Source organism: Corvus kubaryi, unplaced genomic scaffold (assembly GCF_017639235.1).
Source record: "Corvus kubaryi isolate FWS band 111438036 unplaced genomic scaffold, C.kubaryi_AGA036_p1.0 split1-131, whole genome shotgun sequence".
Lineage (NCBI taxonomy): Eukaryota > Metazoa > Chordata > Aves > Passeriformes > Corvidae > Corvus > Corvus kubaryi.
Window position 1 is genome coordinate 15,196,431 of NW_024582073.1, and position 26,250 is coordinate 15,222,680.

The 26,250-nt window shown below is 36.3% G+C and overlaps 1 protein-coding gene across 10 annotated transcripts in view; it reads left to right on the plus strand.

Moving 5' to 3' along the window:
• KCNIP4 (potassium voltage-gated channel interacting protein 4) overlaps positions 1-26,250 on the plus strand; it is a 399,356-nt gene that overhangs the window by 300,461 nt on the left and 72,645 nt on the right. Inside the window, exon 1 of one of the 10 annotated variants that reach the window (XM_042052836.1) lies at positions 696-1,122. The exons of 8 other annotated variants lie outside the window; for them this stretch is intronic. In XM_042052836.1, coding sequence (XP_041908770.1) covers positions 1,011-1,122 — 112 coding nt within the window. In that variant the 5' untranslated portion in view covers positions 696-1,010. Of the gene's footprint in view, positions 1-695; positions 1,123-26,250 lie in introns of those variants that run through there. One more of the 10 variants, XM_042052842.1, reaches the window with a different exon arrangement.

Below are 26,250 nucleotides of genomic sequence, written 5' to 3' on the forward strand. Positions count from 1 at the left end.
TGCACTGGGTATCCTCTTGGTAATCACATTAATAAACTCAGGACAATTAGTTTTATACAGATTGTGTAATAAATCAGCTGGGATTCCTTTTTCCCTGATGTGTAGCCTGGACAAGATCTTCCCAGGAGCTGTGAAAAATGCCTAACACCCATTCATGTATATCAGAGTTTGGGGTTCAGCACTTCTAGGTTCATGTCCTGAGGCAGAAAAGCACTGGTTTGTTTCTTAATCAATAAAGAATAAATTCTTCCTGGCCGCAGGTCAGGGGTTTGGGCAGTGCATGTCTCCTTGACAGCACTGTATTTTGCTAGCTGGAGGCACTGATCATGCTGATGTGTATTTCTTTAATTTGTATTCTCACTTTCAGTGAAGATTCTAATTAGACTCTGGTGATGCTTAAGAAGAGGAATAGGAAGCGTTTCTCTGAACATTGTTCTTTCTAATGCAGAGGATGGTAGTTTTCTGACATGCAGCATTTAGCATGTGAAAACAGATGTCTGTCTTTAGCAAACTGTCATTTCTCAAACTTAACAAAAATTGTGCTAAGAGAAGCTGGGGAAAGGCTGTGAGGCTGGGGAGAATTGCAGTGCCTGTGCCTGGCAGTGCTGGAGTACTGAGTGCTGATAGCAGCGTGCTACCTAGTGCAAGTTTCCAGAGAGCTTTTCTTCTTGGCACTGACACAGCCAAGTCCCTGCTCTGACACAGATGTTCCTCCAGCAGCTCTAAGTAACGCTGCTCGACGGATAAAATGTCATACCCAGAGGTTCGTGGTCCACCTCAGCCTTCTAAGAGGACTTGCTACTGATGAAATCAAATGCTTAGAGAAGCATGAGATACAGGGCTTTATCTAACATTTTATCTCAGCTAGAGTGGCTGGTGAGCTGCCACGGCTTGGTATAGTGCTGCTTTACACCACTGCAACTTTCTTCAGAGCGAACTCTTGGTAAAATCCTCTAATTTCCCTGATTGCAAACCGGTGTGAAGACTGGAATGATTTGCCTTTTGGAAGAATGTTGACTCTCGAGTGGGAGTCAGAGGGACTACAAACAGTGGGTATTGTTGTGATTATATTTGCATCTCTGAAGCTGCTACATTTGCTGGGACTGATTGATTTTTCAGAAGGTAAAGTGGTCACTTACAGTTTGTGCTGTTTGTAGGTTTGGTGTCTGATCTGCTAAAATAGAGAGCATCAGCTATAGAAGCTGTGAAACGAAAAAAGTGAAAGTAACAGAATAAAAATCCTGGTTTGCTTCTGTTGCTTTTACTTTGTTATTGAAAACAGAAGTAGATGCTAGCATAAGATTTTTATTTTACAATTAATTTACAACTGTCTATGAGAGGATGTTTATTAAAAAAACCCTTAAATAGTGACCATAACACCTGTCAGTTGCCTTTAAAAGCTGTTCAGTGCTACTGAACTTGATAGATTTTAGTTCAGTTCATGTTTACAAAATGCTTTGCTCTTCTGATTTGTGATGCAATTAGAGTCTTGTTCTGTATCTGTGTTTTAAAAATCTGTTTCATAGATAAATGCAATACACTGTTATTACAGGGTGAGCTTTAGGGTGAAGCCTGCTCTACACCTTTCAAAAAAAGGCATAGATGTCAACATTAAATGTGTGTATTTTAAATATATATCATGAATATATTTTAAAATTAATGTTGCTTGCTCAGAATCTTGTCTGCACTCTACTATATGGGTCTAACCATTTCATCTACTCCCAAAGAGGGCTTCACATCAATTTATTAGGACTTTTGTTTCTATACAAAGGGAGGGGTTTTTTTTCACATTTTATAGAAATGAGCTATTTCAGGTCAGTTATTAATGAAATTTTTTTGCTGTCAACTTTTCAAGTTTTTCACAAAATGTCTATTAAGTCACTGAAGACCTTGCTAAAAAATTCTTGCTTTTGTCATTATGTTTGCTCATGTGAGTCCAAACCAATCCTTTTTGCTGGGTAACTGCTTTCAGTCAGAATCACACAGCCAAGGGGAGCACTCCAGTTTTCTGGAACATTAACTTTTCATCATAGAATAGGATCTTTGCTGGATGTAGATTCAAATAATAACCTCATAAAATTGTTCAATGCTGATAAAATTTGAAATCTTTAACACAGCACTTATATAGTTACTGAACTATTGAAATAAATCAATAATCAAATAAAATTTTAAATCCTTCAAACTGTATGTGGTAAGAATATATCTTTGCTTTGTTACTATATAATGTATTGGTTATGGAATTACTTTTTCAATTCTAAACAATGGGTAATTTACCCCTCATAGCAGTGCTCACTTTTAGGTTTTTTTAATACTCTGGATGTGTAACATTTGTGACATGTAAAAAAATCATCATGGTTATGGATTAACTTCAGCTTTATTACATATGGTAACAAATAGGAAAAAAAGATTGAAATGCAATTGGCTTTTTTTAGTATATGTGGAGTAAGATCCTTTTCCTGATTCCTCACTGGTATTGCCGTTATGTTTGTGGGGAAAGGTTTTATATGATTTCAACTCTATTAAATCACTTAAAAAAAAAAATTCTCCTGGTACAAATTACACTGATTTTAATAATAATAATAAGTTCAAGATGATCTATCGATTGAAGTACAGCTTTTTGTTTTAATGCACCCATTAGTGTCATGGCATTTCCTCACATGCTAATTTCACTCAAAAGTACCTAGCAACATAAACCAACCCCTAAATGTAAAAAGATTAAACTTTGTAAGGTACAGTTGATATATTTATAACTGCAGTGTGAGTAATTCCAGTAACTTGGGGGATTTCCAGTTCTCCTGGGGCTGAACTGTGCTAACCAACTCTTCCATGTTTGGGTTTTTCATTGAACGAGAATTCTGCACCAAATGCTTAAGGAATATTTTATAGTGTATTCAGAACTAGTGATTTGTTGTTCACCTGCTGAATGCAAGGACAGGTTTTCTGTTCATATCCAAGGAGGAGCACGTTTAAAATGCCAGTGTTGATCTGGAAACCAAAATGAGCAATGAGTCCTGCCCATCTACCACATGCAGGCAGGTCATGGGTCATATGCTGAAACAAATCTGTTCCCATAGTTAGGCTTTCTGATGCCTTAACATGCCTGTCTTAACATCCCTGATATATTGACATATACTGCAAATATCCCTGAAAGAAAGGACAGCGTGTCTGATGGTTGCTAATACAGGGCAGAGAAGACAGATAAAGGACAAATCCTTAGCTGCTAACTTGCTACAGTTCCGCTGATTTTAGTGCAGCTATGGTGAAGAAGAGCCTGACTTGCCCTCATCTTCATGAGAAAACAGGAGAACCCAGTCAATCTGCTTAGTTTTACTGAATAAACTGATTCACAGAATTAACTAGGTTGGAAAAGACTTTTGACATCATCGAGTCTAACCTATATTATTACAGTGTTCAACAACTGGCAGGACAGAGAGAAACCTGATTTTACCCTGTGTCCCATACTAGGGACTATGTTATTCTGCTTCATCCATTCTCCACTTTCCAATAAGCAGAAAAGAGACCAGAATGAAGATAAAGCTGGTTCAGTGGAGCCAGCAAGCTATTTCAGTTAAAAGGACAGAATTGAATCAATACAACTTTTACTAGGAGAGATTGAAACTCCCCTTTCCCTCTCCTTCCATCACTTTGAAAGTGGTTTGACACTGACCATTATCTTCCCTCCAGCTTCCTTGCCTGGAGCTTTTTCTGCCTGGCAGCTTCACTCCAAAGCTTTTGTTTTGTTACTCAGGCTGGAAGGGGAGGAGAGGAGAGGAGATCAAACTGAAGCAATGGAGCAGAACAGTAAAGCAACAGGGCCAGGCTTAGAGGGAATTCATCCACCAGAAACTTGGAGGGGAGATATGGCAAAATGAAGGATTCACTTTGCATTTCTGTATCCAGAACAGCTGTCAAGTAGTAGCTATGGAGAGAGATTATGTAAACACATGTGAGCAACTTTTTAAATATTAGGGAACTGCATAAATCAGTCTTTGAAAGGAAAAACTCTATGTCTTTTCCTACATCATGCACTGACTGTATCTTGCAATATAACATCTCTTACAGAAATGTTTTTCTTTTACTTGAGAATAGAATTGGCCATTGTTGCAATCTATTTTAGACTCCATTATTCCTTCCCTTTTCCTTACACTAATCTCTAACAGTCTCCACAGCTTGTTGTTATCTTTCAAATGCTTATCCAGATATAAATGTCATGTTTGGCATGTGAATGTCCCATGAACTCCATGTCTTTTGGTTAGTAGGACTCACTGGTGTCTGTATGTCTTTCAACTCAATAGGCTATCAAGGCTGGGTAAGAATATTTGATCCTTAGTTTCTCCTACTGTGATGCAAACAAAAGACCAGTTCACTTGCAGTTATCAATAAACATATTTGGGTGCAAAGTCAGCTTTGTGAGTAAGTAATTTGTTGCTTTATCTAGAATCTGGAAATTGATGAAGGGGGTGAATAGAGGTAGTTTTTAAGGGAGGTAGTTTTCTGCCTTGGGATATATCTTCTCTATGCAGGTACAGAAAGATCTTTTTTTTTTTTCTTATTTTATCTAATCTAATCTGGATGGACAGAAGTCACCTCTAGTTCAAAAATTATGTTAGTGCATTTATCTGTTCTGTCACACAAACTGCTAAAATGTGGCCTCTCTCATAGTTCAGATACTTAAAAGCACAGAGAAGGCATTAGGTCTGTCTGCAACCATCTGTGTTAACATGTTGTTAGTTACCCTTAGGGCTTAGCAAAACCCGTAAGGTTTAAAATATTGTCTGGAGTGCAGTATGACTCTCACCCTTAGAAAATGACTGATATGGGGTAAGACATACTGCTGAGAAATTCTGTATTGCATCATATTCTGTAAGAAAAAGAACACCAAAAAGCACGGGAACTTTGTCCTTCTCTGCATGTGGCTGACATGAATGATCCTAATTTGAATGTCCTCTTCATCCACTGGAAACTGTGCTACAAGTCCAGCTTCCAACAGACTCTCCTATGCTGCTCCCTCTCCTGCATAACTTCTCTCTGCCAAATGGGGTGCAATGTAGCATAATTCTACAGTAAACAGAAAGGCAAAAAATATGCCATGCAGCAGTACCTTTCCCCTTGCCTTTTCTCAGCAGCTGCTTATAACACCTGGTCTCAGTAAGCTGTTCAGTTAACATGTGGTGGAATGACCACCTTCTGCTTGTCTTTTCTTCTTCTCCATACAATGCAGAGTTGACAGAACTACTGTATTCTGAGTAAGCATCTGTTACCTGCCCCAAAAAATTCTGTTCATGGGTGCTGATGTCCCAGTGCCAATTAATGGCATCAAGGTATATAGCATTATTAGGTCTCCTGTGATTGTTTGTGCATCTGCCACACCTGAAACGAGAATAATTCCCCCACCATCAAGTATATTAGCACCTGTGCACATAGACTTGGTTTGCTGCATATGAATAGATGGAAGGTGTTAAGGTTCAAATGCTATCTTTCCAGTAGCACACTTCTCCTCCTCAGAGACAAACAAACTGTATTACATGTTTTCTTTTGGTTTGTTTTGCCCACCCTCCTTGTAAACCTTGGCAGACATTCTGGATTCAAGGTCTCTAAAGGAGAGTCAGTCTATAGAAGTATCTATGGATTGCGCAGCAGAGAAGAGTTACTTTAGAAGACCAGATGTGAAACTGCATTAAGTTGCTGCTTTAAATCCAACCTTGATCCAAATAGATGTAAAAATTGAGATGTGAATTTCAATATGCACATTTATATAGATGTATATCTGTGGGCTTATGTTGGACACAAGACAGGCTGAAACTTACTGAAACATGAAAGATGTGACCATCTTAATTACCAGACTCAGGGTTGTTGATGATGTACTATTTACTCTACACCTACCCTCAAAAAATAAGCTCCTCCAGGCTTGGGAGAATGATTATATTTGGAAAGCACTGTCTTGATTAACCTTAACATAATTATATTGAAAGTGAAATTTTTACTTTGTTTTGCTTTCCTTTTAGTTTAGCTGTTTTTCTACCTGGACCTAATGATATGATAAAAGTGTAAAATAATGTGCTTGGTAGAGAACAGCAAAAATCATTCTTTCATGTCAAAATTAGGGAAATCAAGCTTTTTATCAAAATAGGAATAAAATGGGACAATTTATGTAAAAGTTGTGAGGAAGGGCCTTTTGGTTTATGAAGACCTTTTCATCAACTCATTTCCATGGACTTCTTCAGGGCATTTTAACATCCAGATCAACTGAATCACTGAGGAATAGGTCATTTTAGATCCATATCAGTCTGAATTAAAAATTTAGATGCTGTGTGAAAAATGGTGAGAAATATTTCAGAGATGCTACAAATATTATCAGGAATATTTGTGTAAGGATAATGGATGTCCTGTCTCTTCACATGGGAGTTCACAGATCCTCTCTGGTTCAGGATCATACAGTATATTTGCCTTCTAACTTGGGTAGAGCTCTTTTTGGCTGCACTGTTCTGGGAGAAGCCTTCCCCACAATCATTAGAACCTCTACTTTTGGTCTTGATATTTTTTTGAGAAAATATTCATACTAATAGTCATTTTAGATTGACTATTTGTAAGCAGGTAGAGAAGTTTGCCCTTGTATTAATCTCTGCAAATATAGAGTTGCTTTTGAAGCAACTTCATTTGAAGTTCCTTTAAGAATTCTGAGTATCCATCTCGAGGTTATTCATCCAGATATGTCTTGGCCATTTCTGGACAAAATCACATGTGTTTTGAAAGGAAAGGAGGTATTTTCTCCCAGAATATAGATACAAACACCCAAAATAAATGTAGATGACATATATTTGATACCTGCAGCAAAGTCTGCTTCTAACCCCCTTGCATCTCAGAGCATGGATACCAGGAACTTCCTACAGAATGCCCTTATCAAGGATTTTCCCTGTGCTCTCTGCCACTGCTCCATGATCAGGCTGCTTTTAAAATGTAGCTCTGGATAAAATAATTCATTTTAAGATGACAAAAATTTGTTATGACAAAATATGCTTCTGAAAAATACCTACACTTGGTCATCTGAGTATAGGTGTGGAGAGAAAAGCATTGCCTAATCTCTAATGTACTTTAGGGCTGAGAATGTAGAAGGCCTTACTGTTGGAATAAGATATTTGCAGACATAAATGATCATTGCCTAAAATTTTATAGAACAAGATTAAATATACACAATGATGGAATGACCGAATGAAAAAAACTCCATCACAATGTACTGATAAGAAATAATGTAGTCACCTTTGGTCTCTCAAATCTTAAATTATTTTTTTCCATTTTTGATGCACTTTTTGACCAGAATTCTTTGGCCTTTTAATCAGATATGGGAGACACTCAGTGATTTTGTAGGGATTTATGTATCTGACTATGTGTAGACCTATTTGAAACATCGAAATTTACAAAGCAGCTGCATCTATTTCATGTCATGCAAAAATAATAACATAATTTGGAGACATTATGCTACAATTTTATTGTCTAGTATGCATTTTAGCTCATAATAAAAACACTTATGGAATTACCTTGGGGAAAAATTGCAAAAGCAGCCATAAAGCTCATTTTGCAGTCTAATGTGTATAACTGCTTCATAGAGCAGCATGAAGAAGCACAGATGAGACCATTCTGTTTATAGAAATGAAATATGTCCTTTCAAACTCTGTACTCTGTGAACTTTTAGAAATAGGCCAATAGTAGATTGATTGCATGTGTTTTTGCATATGTGTACATTTCATGCAGCAAGAGGAATAATCTAAAATGAAGACCATGTGTACCAAATTTTAACAGTAAGTAACCTTTAACAGATATGATATCTCAAGATAATGACAACTATATAATGGAAGGCCTGACATAGGTACAAATAGGTCACCTTTAATGTTTCTTTTTTAAAAAAGCCATTACTGATCAATGTCAGTAAATTATGCTTCTTCTGAATAATATATATTTTCGTGTTAAAATGGTAGACTATTTTTCAGATTGATTATTTTATAATTGCTTCTAAGTAGATTGGTATTACAGCTGGTGATGGAGTCCGAGGCTGTGACCCAGGAAGAGATGACCGGTCCAGGGAGATGGTCCCGAAAGGAATCACCTTCCCGAGGTCCGGTGTCTTCCTCTCAGCTGCTGGCAGAGGGGCCCTTGCAGAAGCTGTCAGCTCTTTAGTGATATCAGCTCCTGATTCCAGCTCAGCTCTGCAGGGCAGCCTCCAGGCCAAGCCAGACCAGAGAGAGAGACGAGAAGGCCCGTGTGGCTGGTTCCGCACGAAGGCAGCTTTATTGTGGGTCCCCTCCGGCGAAGGGGGGAGCCAGGGACGGGAGCCCTCTCTTGAGGGGCCCGAGGGATCTTTATAGGGATACAGGGGATCAGTAGGGGACCAATGGATTACAGAGGGTCTGGGACAGACCAATGGGTTACAGAATGATCTGCATAGTGTCTCCCAAAGGATTGTGGGTCTGCCTTTCCTCGCCATGACCCAAGAAGTGGTTGCCTTTCCAGGGAGTCCTGCTGGGAGATTGCTCAATCTCCTTATCTCAGCAGACATCCCTCCAGGGCAGTGGCTGGGCATACCCCACAGATTGGTATACTCCAAATGTGCATTGGACCAATTTTTGAGAATGTATATAGACAAACAGATGTTGACTATTTCTGATAGATATCTACCCTTATTTTGAGAACATTTTTAGTCTTCCATTAATCACTCAAGAAAGAATAAGTTACGTCATATGAAACAAATCCTTGTTCAGACAACGCAGCTTTCATAAATTAGAAGGAAGAATATTGCTCGAAGTTCACTAAAATGAGTCAAACCAAAATGAAGTGCAACAGTTTAGTCAGTGTTTCATGATGCTCCCAAAGGAGGCTTGTTCCTTGCAGATAAAACTGCTGGGTTTGGAGTAGAAGAGTGGAATTAGAGAAATTTGAGAAAATATAGTTGAAAAGAAAGGACAAAAAGAGTCTAGTTTGCTTAGTGGTCAATCATCAAATGAATAAGTCGGAAGGTAAGGAGGGCCTCAGTTTTAAATTTTTTTTTTAAATAAAATAGAAAAGTTAGGAAAGTAATTTGGCTCATGAATTTCAGAGAATTAATTTTCTATGTGTCATGTGTCAATCATGTTATATTCGAGCATGTACTCCTGTGTGAGGAGAGGAAATGTAGCATTCCTTGCTCAAAACCGAGTTTTATACTTCTGAGTGATCTAATGGGAACTCCTTACTAAGCTGTGATTCTTCAGACAGTCATAGTGAGAGAGGGGCTGGTTTCAGCCTAAATATATCTGAAAAATGCAGCCATAATGTTTAACCTATGTACTAGCAGTTTGATCTATATCCTTCCTGTACTGTAAATACTTTAGATTTCTTTGTTTCTCAGTAAAAGACAGTGTTCTGGATTTTACGTGTCATGATGAAATTTGAGCTAAGGCAAAATGTGTATTTTAACATTTGTCTTGCAAAGTTATATTTATGAAGCAGTGATCTAAATTTCTTCCTTAGAGACAGTAACAGAAGAATATTCCACTTGATGTGAAATAACACTCGTAGGGAAAAGCATCCCTTTCTATAAGTGGTAGAGCAGTGGTATTGTTTACATTGACATACTTACTGCCAGTTACTTTTTATAAGAATAAGACTATTGGCTAATCTGCAATCAGCATCTCCCTATATTTCTTCTGTAGTTTGAATTGTTTATAATTTTCTTTATTATTTCTCTGTCAGGCAGGTACCAATTGTTAACAACTTCAATCACATAATTAAAAGAATGACAAATAGATAGGCAGCTGGGTTGTCATTCAGGAACTCTCATTATGATTCCTTTCTTTTTTGACCTTAGGAAATCTAGAAAATGGTGACCATTATACTGGTTAACTCGCAGGTTGTTGTGAGAATAAGTAGGATGAAAAAGTGGCATCCAATGCTAAAGTGGTGAGGCCATGTGATGAGTATTGAGAGACAGACATCAACAGATTTCTCCTAATCTCACTGTCAAAACCCAGGTTTGAAACTTGAACATGGTGAATGATAGCAACTTCAAACTATTGAGACTATTTAAACCAAAAAATCACTCTGTATCCAGATAGAAAGGCATTTGCATTAGTTAACACCCAAGATTTCACGTTTTTTACTAGGAATAGCATGTATTTTCTTGTTGAGAAAGCAGGTAGTCTCATCTCATATTCCAATAAAAAGCTGGTTTAGAATGAATTACAGTAAGATTTTGACTGTAGCATAGTCAGTACCTTATGTTGTACTCTTATATACTTTCTGCAGTTACAAATACTTCATATTACCTGTTCTTTTTAATACAAACCTTGCTGTTGCTTCTTTGTTTTATTATGAGCAATATATTTGTTTGTACTCGCATGTATATATGCATAGGGAAGTATACACTCCTTTATGAGATCCATAGCACATAGAATACATTTATACACATATGCAATGAAATATGTATGGAAAATAATTTTAGAATTAAATTTATGGTGTACTAAGTTCAGGTAGATGAATTTGCCATATTTCACAGGAAATCTTAGGTGGTTGTATTTCCTTTGAAATATTTTAAATACAGGGCCTATTTCTCAGTCTCTTACTCATATGAATAGTTTTTTAATACAAAAAATTTCTAATAAAAATACATTTTTAATTTCAGCATGAGGTGCTTCTTTCTTAATAAAGTGTGGCATTTTGCTATGGATTCTGTTTTCCCAAACATAAGAAATAGAATTAATTGTAATTTTAAATTGTAAAATTATAAATAATTTGAAGGATTTTTTTTCTTACTTTAATGTTGTATATAGGGTTTTTCTTGTTATATTTCAATAATGATGCACTGCAAATAAATGTTTCTTTGTTATATTTCAATAATAAATGTATGCCTTAAATTGCTTCAGTTCTTTCTCCCTCTCGGCAATTTTTCGTCCTCATTACTGAAGTCACTAAATGGAGCCAAATCAGTTAACTTGCAATAATCATTTGGGGATTGGATTCAGCCCCTGATCCTTAGGTAGATCAGAAAACTTACTTTTCTACTTGTTTTTCTCAGTTGAAGAAGTCTAATGCATCGTAGTAAATACAGAGCTTGTAGTGTATAGCAGAGGTTACATATGTCCATCACTTTACTCTCTCAGCAGAATATTGTGCACAAAACAGCATTCCAAATATAGCAACCAACACAAAAGTGTAGGCTGTTTTTACAGAGGTAGAGAACTTCAGTGTATACCAAATAAATGGATGCTTCAATATATACCCATATATTACCATGAATTTTTGCTTCTAGCTTTTTTCCGAATGGAGACAAAATTGCTGAAAATGTTATTAGAAGCTTTTATTCAGATCTCTTTTATCCATGCCAGGTTAAACTTGTATCTCATAGATGAATGCTTGAATAGAAGTATCTGAAGTATTATAATTAAGTAAAATCCTGAGTAGCAAATTCTTGTTGTTATGAATTTTAATAAGTGGTGCAATTTTGTGTTATTTGTATAACAAGACAGTAGCTGCAACCATTCCATTGGTTATTATTTTAAAAATTAGATTTTCTTCCTAAAGGCTTTATAGTTCAGGGCTGTTTCTCTTTGTACCGCTACAGAAGCAGCCAGAGAGAAAGCTGGCAACACAGGGAGCAACAATCTCATTTCAAGTTCTCTGCTGCTGAGAAGGAACAAGTAGCAGCAGGTCAATATGTATGGCAGCTCATACTTTCTGCACTCTGCATGGCATCCTAATCTGGGCTATCTGATGGAGGGACAGAGAGGAGATTCAGGGCAATGCCCATGTGAACAGAAAGCAGAACAGACGGGGTCCTCAGATCTTCTCCAGTGTTGAGGAGGTGGCAAATGACAGCATTTGCATGCAGCAGTATGGCCAAGCATGAGAGTTTATGCTGCATAGATAATGCCCAGAAGCATTGCAATGGATGCACATTTTTAAGGAGGGCTTAGAACTATAATAGGTTAACTCATTATTTACAGCAGGGTTTGTAAAGGACCTGATGACGTTTGCAGCCTTTTAAGAGTGGATAAAAACAAAAAGAAACATGCGGGTGGGGGAGGGAAGGCACAACACCAAAAAAATTAAACTGTTTAGGATTTTCTGTTCTTGCCACTTTTCCAGGGAACTGTAGTTATTATTTACTTTATTGGATGATAAGTGAACACTTGAAAACAAACTGGTTTCAAACAAAGGAGCCTGGCAATGCAGGAATACAAATAAAGATACTCTGTTTTTCAGAAGACTTGGACTATGAGTTTTGGGGCAGATCTCAGAGGAAACTTTTCAGCAAATTAGGCCACATCAATTCAGTTCCTAGATATTGATCTTCGTGACCCAGTTTAGACACCTAAATTTGAAAATGTAGTTTAAGCACTAGTAGTTCTTTTCATGCTATTTATCCTCAACAGAAAATCCTTTTCTTTTTGATGTTTTTTCTGACTTTTAAGTTGTATGATCAATCTCTTCATGGAGATGAATCCAGACAAGTCTAAATCACGTGGTTTGGTATGGAGTTTAGTGGACTCAGATATCCAGGAAGCTGCCTGAAAAGTGCATTAAACTACTTCACACTGAGAAAACAGTTTTCATAGTCTTGGTTTTTGAACAATCTCCCTCATTCTTGTTCCAATAAAGACTAGTCTTATCCTGCAGGAAGTAAGAAGCATTATTTAACACCAAGTGATTCACAGTGTATTACTACTGCACTATACAGTTGTACATTTCTGAGGAAAAATTAACTTAATAATAGTTTTATTTCTTTAATCCTGTGATAATTGAATTCATAAATTCTTGCTTTGGAATGTATTTGAGAATATTTAAGAGAGTGTAATTCTAAAAATGAATGGAAAAAAACCCCGTGCTATCTCTAGCTGGATATTTTAAAACAAAAGTAATATCATTCATATTCTCCATTGCTTTCTTTTCAGTTGTGGTCTTTTTGCAAAACATTTCTCTAAGTCGAAACCTTAGTTCCTGAAAAAGTATATAGAGGATTTAAGTCTTCTTGGCTTATTATGCAAAGGAGAAAGGAGGAGAAAGTTAATATATTAGAATTGAGGTTTTGTTTATTTTTCTTTAATGATTATGTAGAGAAACTGAAAATGCAACCTTTTCACAGAACTGAAACTCAGGAATTCATGGGGTCGATAGGAATGTGAACTGGCAGAATATGGTAAGCCTTCACCTGACTTAATGCTTTCTGATTTAATTTGATATCCATTTAATATAAATTTGACCATTCGATGAATATTTTACATTTAAATCATGATGCTCGTTCCCAAAGCTTGCAAAAAAAGGAGTAAATCTCTATATTATTTCCATAAATGTATTCCTTTAATATAAATTTATCCTCTTATCATCCTATGTAGTTTGGATTTTTCAAGAGTGAATGGAAGGTTTAAAAGCAGACAAAAGTACTAAGCTCCCTTAAAGCTGGGATCCAGAAAAACTCAATAGTGAGCACATTTGAACTGAAAACATTCATGTGACAATTCCTCTCTTTTGAAATTTCCACCCATGTCTGTCTGCCTTAATAAATTAGGGTGGAAAGCTCTTTAAAAATAATTGTACTAAGCTAGTACATGTGTTAAGAGAGAGGTGTTCGAGGCCTAACTGTAGATAAAAGTTGGATATCTGAACTTCCTGTCTTTCTATAAAGGCATGAATTGAACTCTGATATTTTATACTGCCAGATATGTGTATGTTTCCTCTGGCACATCTTTTTTTCCAATTAGTAAACATCCTGTTTCCAAAACATTTGCTTTACAATGACATCACAGGGCAACCTGAGTAATTTGTATGTATAGTAGTTTCATGATAATCAAAATGGGCTCCAGACTGGGTATGCTTTGGGGAAATCATTAATCTTCCTTGAATTATATCTTTAAATTTGCAAATTTATATTAGGTACATGAAATTATTCATATAACAGGATATATTTAACAAATGAAGGTTACTTAAATACTCAATGTGTAATGAAGGAGGCAAATATACTACATATTTGCTTTCCATAGTACTATGATTATGTTCTTGTAATAGATGTTGAGATTTTCTAAAAAACTATTTTTGTCTGGAGGCAATTTTTTATTTTAATTGCAAATTTTCCAGCACACATGCATTCCACACCCCTAGTTCCCCACCCCGAGAAAGGTTGGTATGTGGCCATAGTTTCAGCTGATTCAGCTTATTTTGTGGAAGATCAACTGGCACTAAATGTTTAATTACTGTATTCAGCTTAGTGTCTATCAGTTCATGTGTTTGACACTAGTCAGGTACTTGTCATTCAACAGCAGGATAGAAAGTATCTCTGAAAGTGCTATTTTAAATTAGAATTGAAAGCTTAGGTTTTTCACTTCAATCACTACATCTGTCATCCTGCAGTCCTCAGAAAAGCCATGTTTGTAAATTGGAGTGAGAGGAGGACGGGAGCAACCTCTGAGTAGCTCAGTGTTACCTTATTTCTTGTCCTCTGTGTAAACCAACATGTTAAAGGCCTGATTTATTAAAATATGAATATCAATCTAGTATCGATATCCAACTGAGACGGACAAAGACTCCCTAATGTTTTACAGTTAGAAAGTGTACGTTTATTTGGCACCAGGCACTGTGTGGGATAGCTCCCTAAGAGACAGGGCTCCGATCCAAGCAAACACAAGGCTTTTTATTACAAAAATTATGAATATCCAAAATACAAATGCATATTCATAATATTAACACCTCCCATTCTCCGCTTCATATGGAAATGAGCTTAAATGCCATTAAGCACGTGTAGTGTGTGTTCTGAATTGAGTCAGTGGTCTCGAATTGGGCCAGTGGACCCAGATAGATGAAGTGAACTCATCTCCCTCATTTTTACCTTTTTCGCCTTTTTGAACTTCAACAATCTTAATTACTTTAGTGACCTCCAGATTTCCTCTTGCGTGACTTTTGGATCGGTTCTCACAGAGGGAGGAAATTGGTAATTGTCTTTGTTCCCTAGACCAACTTATCAATGTTTCTGTTCCTCATTCTAAGCACAGCTAAACAAACATGCAAATGACAGATCACCAATTACTCAGTAATCAATTACTAACATCTTGAAAACCGTTTCAGGTCCAGCTCTCCTAACTATTTTAACTAACTCTAGCTGGGCCCTAATTCCCTCTTATTCTAACTAATTTCAACACAGCGAGCCTATAACTAAAATCCTTATGTTTCTTTTAAATCCATGTTTCAGGCCAAGCTGTTATACTAAAGTGAGAGTTAAAATTAACTTTAAAAAATGCATTTCTTGATGTTATGGTAGCAGATAGCATTTTATTTCAATCAATGAATAGAGTACTATCTGTGGATGCTACGTGTTTTAATTTTTTTCCCTTACCCTCCTAGAAGTAGTAGGACATTAAAAATTAAATAGCAAAAATGAATTCAAAAGTTTATGATTTACAATTGTTCCTGAAGGGGATAGATTAATGAGAAAGACTGGGCTGGGATTAACTAAAGTGATTCTCCTTCAAAATTATTATGACTATATTATAAGGGACTGGATTATGAAGGTGTGAAGGTATAATACACAGTGGAAGTGTAATAGGCTTAAAGAGGGAAAGTTTGTCAAATGTATGTCAAAGATATCACATGACAGTCCCATAGTTTAAGACTATATTTCAATGATCTATTTAAAATGAAGTTGAGTCAAAATGGTCTGAAGGTTGCCCACAGAGCTCTTTAATGGTGATTTATTTTGTGGTTGTACATTGTAATAAAGGGTAACGAAAACTTCCTGGAGCACGAATGATCTAAGTATTGTAAATGTTAGCCACGAAGACAGTATTTGTCCACCAATTATTGAAAGACCACTAGGAACTCTAATTGGAAAAAAAAGGAAAGAGGCTATGACTCATTATTAATCTCCAGAACTAAACTGGTTTAATTAATTGAAAAATAATGGTAACTATCAAAGTGAACTAAAAAGGTACAATTTCTGTCAATATTTATTGGATTAGACCTTCCTGTTTTCTCTGAGTTGGGTACTGCAGTGGTGCTGCCTTGTCTTCTGGTAGCTGTGTTCACAGGCTGGATCTACACGGCAGCACTGTCCTCATTTCAAGCTGTCTTACTTCACTTTAACCTTTAGTCTAATACTGGCTCCATATGACAAACAGCCAACCAGACTACTGGCCTGTGAGCTGGGGCTACCACAGTGCCTCTGATGTTAGCAGGGTATGTCGCTCTGGAGACAGACAACCTCTTCCCTCCTCTTTCCTTGTGTGTACTTAAAATACACTCAATGTCATATACACATCATTAGCAAAGCAAATTTCAGACAGCAGAGACTATGAATAATATTTTCAGTGTAATAGAAATGAACCTCAGGTTAAAAAACCTCTCTCTTATTATTCCTTCTTCAACAATATTTTAAATTAGGTTAATACACACTGAGGCATTTTACCTGTCACATTCAAATGAAAGTGGTGAACCATATGCTGGTTATTTTTCTGAAGAGCTGTTCCGTGTGAAAGCTATTTTAATAAGAACACGCAGTTGTGATAGTTCACAGTATACATTTGTAATGTATAGTTACTCGGGGCTTGTCCTGCATTTTCTGCCAATTCCCATTTCTCATGAAGAACCCTTGATTATAATCTTCATTGTTAAAGTTACCAGGAGTTTAGAATATGTAAAAAGTGCAGAATGTGCCCTCCTTATGGTTATCAGCAAAAGTGATCTTCAGACAATATGAATAAATTACTGTTTTTCAAATAGTAGAAAGGTCAGCTTCTACCTCTCTGTTCTTTGCAGAGTGAAATTGTATGCTTGCTACTGTTAGTTTAATAAGATCTATTAATAATATAGAACTTTTTGGCCAGGAGAAAAAAAATCAAATGGCACAGGACTTTCAGTCCCCTTTTCAGATGATGCACAAATTTAGCAATTCACAAAATTGCATTATGAAAATGAGACACAAAATATTAATTGCCTTTTTGTTTTGATTATGGTTTTTATTTTCTTTTTGCCTTGTTTTTTTTGTTTGCTGTTTTTTTTTACTGGCACATCTATAGTAATTGAAAGACATCTTTGGTTTAAGGAAATCTCGTAGGCAAACTGCTGCATCACAGTGGCTGACTATTTTAATAGCTGTGAAGAAATCTACCTTTCTGGGCAATTCATTTGTAGTAAAATGGCTACTAGGCTCCTTCTGCAATCTTTAAACTTTCCTTGATCACATGCTAGCAGAGAAAAATAGCTCAGCAAAGGCAATTGGTTTTGGGACCCTCTCTGCCTCAGTAAAGAAGTGGTGTCTCCATTCCCAGGAGAGGAATGGTCTGGAGACCTTATGTACATGGACTGTTATCTACTGCCCAAAGGAAATTAATATCTCAAAATTATGATTTTTGGCTGCATTGAAAGCACATAGAAATGTGGTTTTCAAGGTTATCTATGAGTTTGTTGAGCTGTAGATCTTTTAATTTATTCAATGCTTTATTTTTTATTAGGAAACTGCACAGTCTTCCATAGTCAGTTAATGTTGAACTTTCTGTTTGTTTTAAAAATGAATAATTAAAGTTGCTGACCAAGGCAAAAAATATTCACCTTCTTTTAAATATTGATGGATTTACTGGTAATTAGACAGATGTAGCTAAATTTTCTAATTTATTTATAGGTGTTGTTCATTGAAACATTATTCAAGAAAATTTACGATATTGTGGTGATTATATGAGGTGCAACATTACATATCTCCATAAATGAGAGGTAATTTAATATATTGTACCAACTATTTTATACAAACACTTATAACAGTGACAAATTGAAAAGTAGTATATTTTACAAGTTCATCCTTGAGAAAGGCCAGACAAAATGGATTGATTTAGCAAGAAACAAACTTTTCCCTTGGAATAAATTCCTATTTTTTTCAAGATAAATGGTGAAAAAGCTGTACAAATTGCTGAGAGGAAAAGGGATATGAACTATTCTCTTGAAGCATTTTTCAGGCTGGCAGTTACTCTAGCTACAGCTGCCAAGGTACAAGCTATCTTGACTGCCAGGCTTTCAGGTTTTTTCAACAAAAAGTTTTTTATCAGTAACATTTGTCAGGGAGCCAGAGAAAGCTCATCTGTTTGAGAGAGGACTCAGTTACCCTCACTCAGGGTCAACTAAACTTTGGAATTTGCTTGTAGCCAAAGGTTCCAGCCTAACTTACGGAAAGGGTTTTTTTTAATCAAGCTGTGAATTGATTAAGTGAATTGATCAAGTGAAGCCATAATAATTCCCTTGTATTTGGATCCCTTTAGGCAAACAAGTAGATGTTCATCATTATCCAGCTTTTCAAATACAGTAAATTCTAACTTTTCTGCTCACAAGTTGCCTGATTGTACTAAGGAGTTGGTACCTTATTTATTTCTAAATATGTTTCCACACATTACAGGAATCAGTGTAGATGAGAGTAAACCATAACTAGGATTTATGTCCATCTCCTGGCTTTGCAAAATTGGTCTGATCTGCACATATCTGTTATGACTGCAATGACTGGTGTTAAAGATGGAGAAAGTGTTAGAGACTGATGTAGAGAGAGATATTGTATAACTTTCCATTTCTGTTCTTCCTGTATACTTAAAAAACCCTTGCTCAAGGAGAAAGGCTGGATGTCAGACTGACATTTTCAGTTGGGACCAGAGTAAACCAAACAGGAAATTACATATGCTTTTCTGATCAGTGTTTGTAAAAATATTTTGCTTGTACTTTTACTGCCAAATGAGACTGTAACATTGTCTGTCCCAAAAGATGACACCATAGACTTCCCCATGGCACAAGTGTGACTTAGACCCTTTTTAGTGGTTTAAAACTTCCTCACTTGAAACTTCCCGACCCTTACATTTCTAAAGATACCATTTACAAATAATTTAATGCTGCAGGATGCTAGTCACATTTTTTTTTCTCCAGGAAAACATTCATAGGAATGTGTAAATTAAAAGACAATTATTTCCATTAAAGTCTGCACACTTAAAAATCAGTTGAGTGAATGTTGCTCAAACTTAGAAAAAACTGAAAGCTAGAATAGTATCAGAGAAATTATTGCTTGGTAGAGTCACATACATGATTAGCCATTCAACCTAATTTATGGTGTTGTCTTGGGTTTACCTAGAAAATTATCATTTATTAAGGTGACAGATGTGAATAAGCATGACTAAATTAGCATGTGGTGGCACTGTATAAAGGCATGAAAAGTAAGGAGAGTTTGCAAGACACATTGATTATAAGAAACCTCTTACTTAAACCAGGTCTGATGTTGCTTCCAGTGTACCCAGAAATGTACATTAGTCATCATTATAAAATCAACCTGTCCCAACAATTACCACAGTGGTACATGGATACTGCAGTTGTTTCATGGACACACAAAAGCTTTGCAAATCCATCCCTTCAATTTCTGAGTTGAAAAACATAAATAAATCCTGCAGAACTCTGAGCACATGGCTGTGCTAGAGATGAGGTAATGGCTGGATTGCTGTGGAAATTTATGGGTCTCCAATAACCCATGTTAAAAATGTACTATATTAATATGCAGAGTCAGAGTGGCTTTTGCACAGTAAAAATCAAATTAGGCAATGGTATTATTATGGGTTACTATTGTGCTCTTGTTACAAAAATGCTGTCTGAGATGATTCTTCCTGTTCGAGAATGTAATAAAATATTTGAGGTCTCTACAGCTGTGTTCTGTGGGGCTAGGGAGAAGAGTAAGGAATGCCTTCAGAATAGCTCCTGGCTTTTTTGTGAGTCACTCTGATAGAGCCTAAGGAGTGCATACAAAGAAGTATTATCACCTCTGGTACAGGCATGAGTGATTACTAGGTGTTTCTGAGGTGCTAATGTGCCATGACTTCTGAAATTTTCCTTCTACTATATTTTTTTTCTGATTCTAAACTTTCCTTTCACTTGTGGAAGGTTCATAGAAATCCCTCATCCTAAAAATTACTTGCAGCATTTGGTTGCACTTAAAGGCTTAATGACAATGATTTCATAAATAGTGGGATGAATAAAAGAATGTGTACCGTATATATATATCCAACATTAATGGAAGTTCACTGAAAATAATAGGTATTTGTCATTCTGATCTTTGAAAAATATCACTCTTGTATTTGTGGTATTGTCACTAATGCTTTTGACAACCTCAGAAGTTCATGACAATGTCATGTCAGTCTGTGCCAAAGGGACCCTTCTTCTGGATAGGGCTTTACTCCGTTTCATATCCTTGGCAGATAAAAAATCCTTTTTTCTCAAAACTTAAACACAGTTCCATTTGGTGGGACTGAGAAGGGGCATGTGCACACCATTTCTTGGTTCTCAACAGCTGAGGACAATTGTTTAAATTCCATGTGGCTAATCTTATATTTGGCAGAACGTTAAGCAGTTTTGGCATCTTTGACAATAAATTCTTCAAGGAAATCACTTCTATCTTGCCACCCTTTTTTTTTTCCCCCATCTAATTTAATCAGAATTACTATAGGCAGCTTGAAGACTTAGCTTTCCAACATTTTTTCTTTTAATTCTGCAAGTTGTAAAACACTCACATTTGTAGTTCTCTGTTATTATTATCCTATTAGCTACTTTTAACCTTAATTTTACTGATCACAGATAAAAACCCCCTTCATTTCATTATAAAAATGTAATATTCCAAATTAACTGGAAATTATGAGGCAGGAATATATGAATGAAACATTATTTTAAGGCTGAATTGTAGATGAATGCAGGAAACCCACCTAAATAAAATATAAACTTGCTATAATTAACCATCCCCAAGGCTTTGTATTTTTATGTTGCTATACTGAAATTTGCTTCAGTTAAAATGGTGTCTTAGAAGAAAATACCAATGTGGGAATGACAAGATACTTTCTCAGATTTAGAAATTATGAAGATTACATTTAACACCGTGAACGGGTTTCTCTTTCCCATAAAGGGGCTTGAGTTCCACATAGAGAAATAACCCTTCTGCAATGGAAACAGAACCGCACAAAGCTCTGGTCTAAGTGCCAAGCTGGCTGGTGTTTTGCAGACACTTGAGGTTTTTTATGGGGAAAAATTTCCTTCTCTGAACTACTTAATTTCCTTAGATTTCATCCCAAAAACATCGCAGACAATCTAATTTATCCACTGTTCCAAAGGTGGCTTCTTTCAGTGAACCTGCCAAAATTGTATCCTATTACTCCAGCAAGCAGATTACCTATCAAACCATCTTATAATACGTCTCCTATCCTTTACACAGGTCCTCTTCTGCATGGCAATATGCACTTTTAAGAACATAAAAATGTGCTTTGGTATCAGTATTCCGTTAGTAGACTTGGGTTTTTGCAATACTCTCTCTTCAGCTGCCTATCAGAGATATCATAGAAAGCAATGCATTTTTACAAAATTTCAGATTTTTCACCATAAGGATTTGCAGGTTATATCTACTTTTCAGACTTTTTAGAGCAACAATTACATCTCTTATTCTATTTCAAGGCAAAATAACTGATAATGTAAAGTAATTTCAATATTTTGTCTGGTTCTCTTGAAAACAGCTTTGTTAACAGTCTGTTACAGAATAGTGTATTAATCTTAATATCTATTAGGTTCAGGACCTCTTGGTACGAGCATATGTAAAGTTCCAGTCATATGAACTTCATCATCTCTACTTACATGGCATTTGTCACTTTCCTTGTTGGGTTGGTTTTTATTGTTTATTCATACATTTATCCATAAAATCCATTGTACAAGAAAATTGACATAAAACTTCCCTTCTCCCCCTGTTCTGTAACATGAGATCAACAATCCGCTCTCTCTCTCTGTGCCTCTATGAGTTAAAATTTGGGTTGAAGTCAACCCTTCTGTGTTTCTCCATTTTTAGTAGAGGAATTCCTTCCCTCTTCTACCATAAGCACCAACTCTCACTTTCCACCTAAAAAGGTTTTCCAAGGCCCTTCCTTCAGGTCATCTCTTTTAAACTTGAATGTGTTGTGTCTTCTTGAAATTCCTTAATCCACTGGAAATGGTGTTCCATGTTACTGGCCCTTTCTTGGATCTCTGGTAGTTGTGGAGGAGATTCTTGTAGATTCACAGCCTTCTCACGTATTTCGGTGTTAATAAGGACTTTATCTGTGGCCACTGAGAAACTTTCTGTAGCTCTCCTTTAATTTTTTACAAATTTCTGTTCTTGCTTTAAATTACTTCAGTCATTTCATTTTCATATCTGTGAGCAATTTAATTTTTTTCTGTCTTGGTCTAATGGAAATTGTCATTTCCACTTTCCCTTCTTCATCTTACACCAACACTGCTGTCTACTCTCAGATCAGCAACATTCTGGGATTTTGTGTTGGTGGTGGGGTTTTTTTTTTTTTCCAGCGGATTTTTTTTCTTCTAGTATAAGAGAAAAGACACATTGGGCTCACATAAATTCTAACATCCTGTTAAATTACTGCAGATGTACATCGTGTTCCAGGGTATGGTAGGCCTAAAACAAGAGACAGAATTCTATTTACAAATACTGTTGCAAATATTGTTTCTGTTGACTTCTTTACTAAGTTGCATTGTGTGAGCCATTTGAGACAATATAATATATTTGTCATGTTAACTGCATTCCTCCGTAAAATGTAGTTACGGAGCTTCTCTTTGCATTAATTTTTACTATTCCTACTGCCTTTCATTCTGAGATTCTCACTGGCTTTATTAGGATTTCTACTGACTGGCAGATGCCTACTGATTTGATTTTCCAATATAGTCTTTGCTTTAAAAGAATAGAGACAGCAGACAAATGGAGTGTGGTTTATTATTCTTGTGTATATCTATTATAAAATGCAAGGAGTGATGGTTCACCAAGGTCACTGTCAAAGTCAGTGATGATGTAAGAAATTTATCCTTTATTTCCCAGTACTTGGGATACCCGTTCCTGCTGGTGAAAGATGCAATCAGGAATATTCTGTATTACTGTAACTTCTGGTACATTTATTATGCTTACCTTCACACAAGCTGGAAGGAGATTTTTCATTGTGTCTGTTTTATGTGTTTTCATGGCTTATGTCCTGATGCCAGAGCAGAGCAGATTCCCTGTAGTTTATATTGTGCTCCATTTACATCTGACAGGTAAAAAGCAGAGTTACTGTGAGTGCATGGTTTATTGAGACAGAAGCTTTTCAGTCAGGGCCTGAGACACACTGACTCTGAAATTTCAAAGTAGATGGTACAATAAAAATTGGTAGAAAACCCATGTCAACCTGGAATAAAAAAAGACAGTATGAAGAGAGGTTAGGCTGTTGAGCTGTGTAATTAAGCAGTATCTTATATGTACTGTGTGAAGCTGAGGTTTGGGCATGGGAGTAATGTATTACTGTGAATCACTGGTTCTTTGGTAAATGCCCCGCGTGTGTTTTACTATGTTACCTGTTCATGGATATATGAGATGGTTCTCTCTCTTGTTTTTAATTCTGTAAGGATTTGAACAGAAATCCTCTGCTAATGAGGACAGATAGGAGTGCATCCCTCAGGGGTAGATAGACATGTCTTGTATTACCACTATGACAAGAAATAGGATGGGATGCTAAACTCCCAAAAAAATGTGAGAACTGAACTGTAACTCTTGAGGACTTCTTTTACTGAAGAGTTCATTCATTACTAACAAGACCACTAAACCACTGCTTGTTTTAATTGTGGAAAAATAATCTCAAAGTTAGTTAAGCATAATGCAGGATGTATGTAAGGGACACAGTCTTTACGATATTTTCAACAGGTTTATGCCATGTGCTTTTTCCTAAAAGGTATTTGAGGTATGTTCCCTAACTAAAAAGAAAAGCTGCATCCTCAAAGTCCAATTTACCTCTAAAGAGACAGCCAGAGAGTTCCTCTTAGACCATCAGTTCAGCTAACAAGCAATTTAAAAGCTAAAGACTCAGCATAGTGTATACATTTTTGACTGAAATGAAGCTGCAGTAGATGTACAACTTGCAAAAACAGCCAGTGGAAAAAACCCAACAGATATGTAAAATTATTAAATATAAGTAAAAATAGTGACAAAAAAAAGAGAAAAAGCTCAACTTCTTTGTTGTTTGCTATGTAACCTTCCTGGTATTACCTCAGAGCTTTATATACCCACAAAGATGATTAAATGGCATCACTTTGCATTAGTATTTAGACCCATAAAGGTCTTACTTAAACATTTTTACGATGAGTAGGTTATTTTGCCAAACCATAATTTTGGCCAAACTATAATCCAACACTGTGATTTATTGAAGTTCACTGAAAGGTGCTATAGGAATTGTGAGTGTTGCAAGGTGCTAACTGGACAATATACCCCAAGGGACCAAGACTGAAGAAGGACTCCTGTCCTGACACATTCTCACAGAATTCTTCCCAGAGCTCTTCTGGAGCACCTGCATTGCACCAGGGAGAAGGCAAAGCTTTGCCCCAGTTTCGCTCCCAAACCTCTGCAATTCACTAACGTTCATAATTAAAATTACTTTAAATTGAAGGTCCTTGTTCTGGGTCACAATAATTACCATGGTGATTTAGGGAATATACCTAAGTATAATTTCTGATATCACTTTGAGAATTTGAACTCTGTACTTGTAATTGTGTCAGACTGAAAACTCCATCTGTACTCCACTTCCTACCTCCATATTGGAAAAAAAGCTAGCAAAGGATGGTCAAGCTTTGATTCAACTTATTTAGGTGAAATGTTTGAACAATTTTGAGTGTTGCCACATGTGAGTATGGTCATCTGAGAAATATATTAGAAATCATCTGATGAACATGCATGGAAGTTGTAAAAGATATTTTCAGATCCAATGTTTTGTAGAGGGAGAGTAGATGAGACAAATTTTGTTGAGGGGTAAAAATTCATGTCAGAGAGGTAAGGAAGAACAGTGCATTACTCACACAACTCTGATTCAAGTAGAAAGGAAAAATTTATTGTTGAAGTAATAAATTTTCACCCGCTTTTTAATTTTTTCTTTTTTTTTTTTAATATTTGATGACATATCTAGAGACAGGATAAAGTATATTGAAGGTTTTTACAAGTAGCACATACTATATGCTGTAACTGTTGTTTAAGCCAGAGGAGGTTAATTGTAAACCAAAATTCTGGTCAAACTAGTGCTCTGGAAAATGATGGGTTTTTAGCAATTGAGGTATTTGGGAGAATTTGCATTAGTCATAAGGCCTAGGCAACTAGGCTGTGGGAGATCTTACCTCCCATTAATGCTCACTGTCTGGCAAATGTTATATCCTGAGACAGCATCTGGAGACTGAAAACCAGGTTTACATTTTAACAATGTTGTTTTGGTAAGTAAGCCTGAAATAATAGCTTAAGGAGTGATCAGCAAAGGCAGATTTACCAAAACTGCGATGATTGCCAGCTATAAAAGTCAACCAAATGAAATTGGAAGAGGAAATGTTCTTTTAAGTTAGCTGGTATTTCAGAACATCTGTTTATATTATCAACAGCTTCTAAAGGAACTTACTGTTCACAGTGTGGTCTCCTGGGATGTTAGAAGAAAACAGCATTCAGGCTACTCCAGCAAATCCTCAAGAAGTTACTACAGGATTTGGTTCTGGGCAGCTGAACCTCTCTAATTTTATCCTTACTTAAATATAATCCTGATAGAACTTGCACTAAAAATCAATGGAGGAATTTAGGAGAGATTGCTGCTTCCTTTCCAGAGGGAAAACTTTAGGAAAGAGATACAAACACTTGACTGATAAGTTATGGTACTCATCTTTGCATATTTTCCTGTAGAACCAGTGGTCTTATTATCTATAACTGGAAGACTAAATCTCCTGGATTCCCTTAGCAATGTTTCCTTATACTTTCTACAAGAACAGACCAGATATTTTTAGAAGCTCCGTTTTGCTGCAGTGCTACAGCATGGTTTTATGTGGAAGGTGTTGTTTAGCTCAGACCATTCTGTAGTTAGCACTCTGATTTCCTAGCCTGCACCTTGGTGGTTCTGGTTCAGCATATCAAATTTCATGGTTCCTCCCATAACAACAAGATGAGATAAATAGTTGCTTTTCTCTTTCTTAAAGTAAAATGGAGCATACCAAGGGAAGATGACTTCGATAACATCACTCTCATCTTATTTTAGGCTATCTGACTTAGAATCAGTGTTTCCCTTTCCTTTATTTCTCTAATCTTCCATACACCTCTGGACAACTCAGTCTAAACTGCTGGTGTTCTGTAGTTACATAATTACTGACATTTTGGACTTCAACAGCAGTCTGTGATGGAGGAAGTAGCCAAAGGAAAACAGTTATAGAGCT